This window comes from Daktulosphaira vitifoliae, unplaced genomic scaffold (genome assembly GCF_025091365.1).
Source record: "Daktulosphaira vitifoliae isolate Bord-2020 unplaced genomic scaffold, ASM2509136v1 Scaffold_1, whole genome shotgun sequence".
Taxonomy (NCBI): domain Eukaryota; kingdom Metazoa; phylum Arthropoda; class Insecta; order Hemiptera; family Phylloxeridae; genus Daktulosphaira; species Daktulosphaira vitifoliae.
Genome location: NW_026099572.1, coordinates 15,660,322 through 15,666,614, shown reverse-complemented (window position 1 = coordinate 15,666,614; position 6,293 = coordinate 15,660,322). Strand labels below are relative to the sequence as shown.

The 6,293-nt window shown below is 29.0% G+C and overlaps 1 protein-coding gene across 3 annotated transcripts in view; it reads right to left on the bottom strand.

The window, feature by feature from the left end:
* Positions 1 to 6,293, bottom strand: part of LOC126902587 (uncharacterized) — a 185,327-nt gene that overhangs the window by 11,970 nt on the left and 167,064 nt on the right. The window contains exons 1-3 of one of the 3 annotated variants that reach the window (XM_050680030.1): positions 2,826 to 2,938; positions 2,615 to 2,663; positions 1,510 to 1,530 (exon numbers count right to left, since the gene is read on the bottom strand). In XM_050680030.1, the coding sequence (XP_050535987.1) occupies positions 1,510 to 1,530; positions 2,615 to 2,663; positions 2,826 to 2,828 (73 nt within the window). In that variant the 5' untranslated portion in view covers positions 2,829 to 2,938. Of the gene's footprint in view, positions 1 to 1,509; positions 1,531 to 2,614; positions 2,664 to 2,825; positions 2,939 to 6,293 lie in introns of those variants that run through there. The other 2 variants (XM_050680038.1, XM_050680001.1) reach the window with 2 other exon arrangements.

Sequence of the window (6,293 nt, the reverse complement as noted above, 5' to 3'; positions counted from 1 at the left end):
TAGCGTTCAGTAGGCGGTGGGTTAGTAATAATATCCTCTACTTCGGCGGCGTAACGCGTATCAAGCTGAGCCACAACATAATTAAATTTTGTTTCCTCACTTGTTATTCCCGAGATTGCAAACTGCGAGTCAACCTGTGAGAACCATAAGCTCGGTCTTTCGGACCAGAAAGGTGGCAACTTGACGGCAACGCGATTCACTGAAGCTGTTGGATATTGCTGTGCCTGTAGTGCTGCAAGGCGAGCGTTTTCTTGGCGTAACTCCTCCAATTGATTGCGTAGTTCTTCGGCGTTCATACTTGTTATCGTCGAGGTCACCAATGTAGCGAGGTGTAATGTATAGAAGTAATAAACACTTTTACGATTTAATAACAACTATACTATATTACAACGAACTACGAAATAACAAATAACAGCGAGAGACGAACTGTATTACAACGAACTAATAAATAACAGCGAGAAACGAAGCGCGTGTAAGACAGAATGCGAAAGTGATTGACTGATCGACTGACTGACTGGAGCGACGATCTTGCCCTTAAATAGTCAGAGGAATCTTCTAGAGGCGGCGGAGGAACTCTCTAGACATTCGACCGCCACACGCTTATGTAGAGCGACGAATCTTCTAGAGGCGGCAGCGGCCGGACATTCTAGAATATTCGACCGCCACACTATGATAGCTTTTTTTCGGTACATTTCGTTACATATGTTTTGTGATATATTAATCGTTAAGAATAATTCTTAATGATATAAAAAGTTATTTCCTTGAAGAATATAAAAATTATCAAAAGGTATATTCAAGGTAATGACGCATCAAAAATGGAAACAGGAGTGGTCATTCCCCTTATAACAAAAACAAATCAAATTGTCAAACAAATGCTCAATGTAAACGGCAAAAGCAATAGCTATTCAGCTAATAATCGATGAACACTCCTACTCAGCGGCGTATTTATGTACAGGCAATATAGGTAACTGTCTACAGCGGCAAAGAAATTATAAACAAGCGAGTTATTTTTTTTTTATGTTGTTAAGATATATTGACTTCCTAATAATTATCACAATTGTATTCATTTATTATGTATTTATGATATGTATATTAATAGCTACAAGCAATTTATTTTATGATTTATTAATAAACATAGATTTGCTTGAAAAATATTTTTAAATACTTGTTTTTTTTTTTTTTTACGAGAATTAGTAGTGTTATGGCGAAAATATATTTAAAAAAGAGCCCCCCTCGGTCATAACGTAAAATGAATGCAAAAGATAATGTTTAATAGAAATCTACCTTATAAAACTTCTATGACTAAATTTTTTCACAAATTTTAATTTATTAATAATTTAATCGCTTTTTTTAAAAGAAATGTTTTAAATAAAATATTTCTATATTCTTTCATTAGTACAAAAAAATTAGTAGGATCTTTTTATTATTGGACTTTTAAAATTAGTTGGACATTAAAGATAATAATGAAAAATTTTCTACAGAAAAAGCATTGTAAAAATTATAACTTACGATTTGCATTAGTTATGGTTTCTGTAAATAATTAAAACACACGTTAAAACTAAATGGATTAGAAAATGTAAATCAAAGATTTCTTAAATATATATATACAGGGTAATCAGCTAACTATGTTTCACACAATATCTTCAAAGTAAAGATAAAACGTAATTTTTTTTCTTCAGAAAATATTAGTATTTTACACTCCTAAATTAACTAAAAAAAAAAAAAAATATTGTTATCCCTCTATTCCCTTTAAGTTGTATCATATAAAGTTATTTTTTAAAATATAACATGCTTCTATTGCTTACTTATAAACAATAAAATAATCTAGCTAAGAATATAACAGGTCGATAACATTTGAACCAGTATTTTGGGAATTATTGGCATTTTCATACTAAGACGGGAGTTGTATTCGGTTCAAAAATACCAAGAGATAAAAATAAATAAGCTTGCGCTTTATCTCTAGTCGTTGTATTAAAATGTTGGTATTTTCAAAATACTTGTTTAAAAGTTGATCATTTTCTTATTTTTAATCTGGTTAAACATATATGATTCCACTTGAAAGAGTTTTTTGATATATTTTAAAGAAAAAAGAAGGAAATAAAAATATTTTTTTTTTTAAATTTATAGAATGTGTTTAAAATTGACATCGCTTTTATAATGTATATTGTATATAGACAATTTTTACTCGTGTGATTTAACGTTTTAATTTTAATAAATGACCGTGGTTACAAATATTTTTACTATACAATAATTTTATTTTTTTAGTGTAATTAATAACAAAACAAAACGATATATTTCGTATAATTATAAACTAAGATAGTATGCAAAATATTTATTCATAAAAATAAAATAAAGTATAAATATTACAATTATTAATATTTAAAATATCTAATAAAAATATTTATGTATACAAAAATATTTTTTGGGTGAACTTAAAAATGCTTGAAAAATTCTTCTACTGTCCAATATTGTGAACTTGTTTTCTTTATTTTACTAATATATTATAGTGGCCTATCATCTCATAACGTCGTAGCTACTATACTATTACCACAGACAAGGTTTATCTTATCTGTGCTGTTACATTGATTTTAGCATAAAAACAAAATAAAGTTACCAGTAACAAAAAAAACTGCTAAAATCATTGATATGATCATATACATATTCTGTAATAGTTAAAAATTAGCATATAGTTATAAAAATGTTATGTTAAGATAAATATTATTGTAATTACACATAAAAAAAATTAAATAAAACATTTTTACAAAATAACTTTTCATTAGTAATTTAAAATTCATATTATTCTATTTTTAACTTATTGTACATACCATGTTAAGTACTTATTAATTTTTTTCCAAAAAGAGTAGTTTTTTAAATTTTTAATGAAAAAAAATTCGAACAATGAACTGAATATAATAACAGTCAGTAATTTGTTAAACAAATTGACTGTTTATATTTTTTATTTTAATATTCTATACTTTTATGTAATTAATAAGGAATGATCGTCAAACATTTGTTTTGAAAAACCAAAATATATTTTACAGGTGTGCTGCAATATTTTTTTACTTGTAACTTCAGTCAAATATGTTTACCTGCTATGCTAAAATATTTGAACATAAGGTTAGCTGTTAAGACTAAAGTAGCAGTTAAATTAAAATAATAAATTGGGTAAAAAAAGTCTTAGATAATCAAAAAAGTTTCAATAAATATCTTCTATAGGGAATATCTATTGTATATAAAATTATTTAGGTACTGCAAATAATTTATTTTAAAGATATTTAATCATGTATATTTTTCTATCTAAATATCATTTCAATATAAAAAACTAATATTAAATTTTGAAAATAATTCTGAATTTTTAGAACATAAAATACTAATACCAAGTATACTTGATATAACAAAGAGAATCTTTAGGTGAAGTTAGATAGACATTATTTCTTTAGTTTTAAGAAGCTTAACAGGTGTAATAAACTCCACAGCCTTTTTATCAACATCACCACACCACCTTTTACTTAAATTTTAAACCATGTTGAAAATTTGTCATTTTTTTCAAATATTTTTTTATAACAGTCACATTATAATGTGACTCGTAATCTTGCAGTTCAATACACTTAAAACAGAAATATTAATATTTTCTGAACAAGTGAGTGAACTCAAAGCAGAGAATATAATACTCAAAAAAGATATTGGTTCACTTAAGGCAAAAATTAGTAGTCATGAAGAGAACATCTCGTCTATTAACCCATCCAGAATTACTAACCAGGTTTTACAAGAACTATTTGAACGAGATCGTTGTTCTTCCAATGAGATTGCTTATGGAGTATAACATAAAATTCAAAATAGCGTTGAGCCTCATCTACTAATAAATGTAGTTAATTAATAACACTAATGAACCCATTTTCTCACTTAATGTTTTACTTTAATGATTTAATACAAATTTTATGCTTTTTTTATGTCGTAATTGATTAAGAAACTACTAGGCTTTGCTTAGCTAGGACTCCAACCATACCTAGGAACCTTGAGGCTCACGCGCCTTCATTAACATATTAGTTATAATATTAGTGTAGTATAATTATTAACACATGTACTAAATATCACATATATATGAATAAAGCCAAAAATCATCTAAGGAATGTTTCCCTTTTAGGGTAATAAAAATAACTATTTATCAACACATGTTTCAAACCAGTCCCCTACAATTCATTAACTACGCCCACGGCAGGGTATCTATCACAATTAACCAATCACAAATAATTATCCAACATCTTAGGAATTTCAATAGAGATCGCTGGCTTACTTCATCCGGTGTATAAAAAGCCATTTTTTCTCGTAAAAAGGTCACTCTCTCTCTCTTCTTTTGGATTTCTCTGGATTTCTTTTGACGATTTTCTGCGGCAGCGACTGCAACGACTACCCTCTAGATATTCTCTTACATGGAATCTGCGTCAGTATAAGTAAATATTTTGTCCCTATGACTTAGTTTTTTTATATGTATTATCCTAAGTGGTGAACATTGTCTTAGATGATTTATTAATATTTTACACAGGAACAAGTTTTTATTTATTTTATGATCACCTAATGTTCTCATNCTAGAGCTAGTAGTCCGGGTAAAGTTCATCATAAAATATATAGTCCGTAAGATAGGAAACTACACCTTGGAAATATTCTCTGCGTGTGTACCCGCCAGCCATAAAGGATTATGCCAATTACCTTTCGGTAACGTGTAGGCAGTTGGCGTAAAGGATAATAAAAGGTGTATTGAAATAATATTTTAAATATATTAACGAGGTAACTGTATCCGCGCCAACCAAGGCTTTACGCTGAGAAATGCTGGGCCACCACAGTCTTGTTAATTATATTTTGAATATAGATAGACATATTCTTATAATTATATTTTGACTAGTTCAGAGTAAATTTTAAGAATATCGATATCGACTGTAGGGAATTCATCGAAAATATTATTAGTAAAAACATAGTATAATATAAAAGGAATTTAAAATAAAAGAAAGTGACAAAATTATAATAGACGCAGGTCCCATTGTAGAGAATCCTTTTTTTTTTTGAGTCTTATATACACAGAGATACTAATTTATCGAAATAAACGCAAGACAGTATAAACGACAGTTAACACTGAAAGAAGAAATCACCATAAAATCAACTCAATCAATTACTAAAGGAAATAAAGGTAAGTGCGAATATTTATTTGCATGTCTTACTTCTAAAAAAAATCACGTAATAAACAAAAATATGAATAAATGAGGTAGGGATATTTTATTATTTAATAAATAAATAAAGTTCGACCCCGAGATACGACTCTATTCTTTCGTTCTTTCCCTTTCCTTATTTCACTATTTTTTGTTTATTACATTAGTTAACATAACATTATTATTTATAAAAACTAAAAATAAAGAGGATTTGTCTATAAAAAAAATATTAATATATAATTAATAATCCAGTCATGTTTGGGCATCCCCACTTACATTACTAATAAACAACTAAATATTATAATGAAATAAAATGAATACAAGTTTAAGATTTATAAGTATCGTTGAGCTTGATAATTTGACTTCAGTGATCGGACGAGAACTGGTTTATACAACCACCTTCAACCGTTTGACGGAAACAACATGGACTTAATTATATAATTGATCACACGCACGGCAAATCCACTGTACTCACATATGCGTCACGATACCGCAAAAGTCGCGGGACAACTAGTGGCGGCGCCGATGTGTCTAATCAACTAGATCATACACCGGTTATAACTGGTAGATCAGACAACGACTATCACTGGTCAGCGAACGACTTCCCCACTTATAAATATAAAACAATATTCTTTTATATTAGTTTCACCTGTATGTATGTATGTAACTCTCAAAACGCCACGCGTTATCGCATATTCCGTCGTCTAGACTAGACTGTCATAACGCATTCACCCCACCCCACGCCTCGCTCTCCAAAGGACGACTACACTATTCAAGTATAAATTTATTTTTAGTTATCGTACACGTACATGAGTGCTTGTCATCAATAGTATCTATATATAAACAAATTTTTTATTTTGACTGACCAATACCATCCGCGTACCATACGGCTTACGTATATGTTCCTACCGCCGTTTATACCTCAGGTTTAACGTTAGTCCGACCCGCCCACCCACAAAACACGGCTATACCTAATGCATGATACGTTTACGTACTTAAGTTGCTTTACATGTATATATATATATATTCTAATTACTATTAAAAATATATATTAACACACTTTATTCTTATTTAGAGATATAGAACTCATTC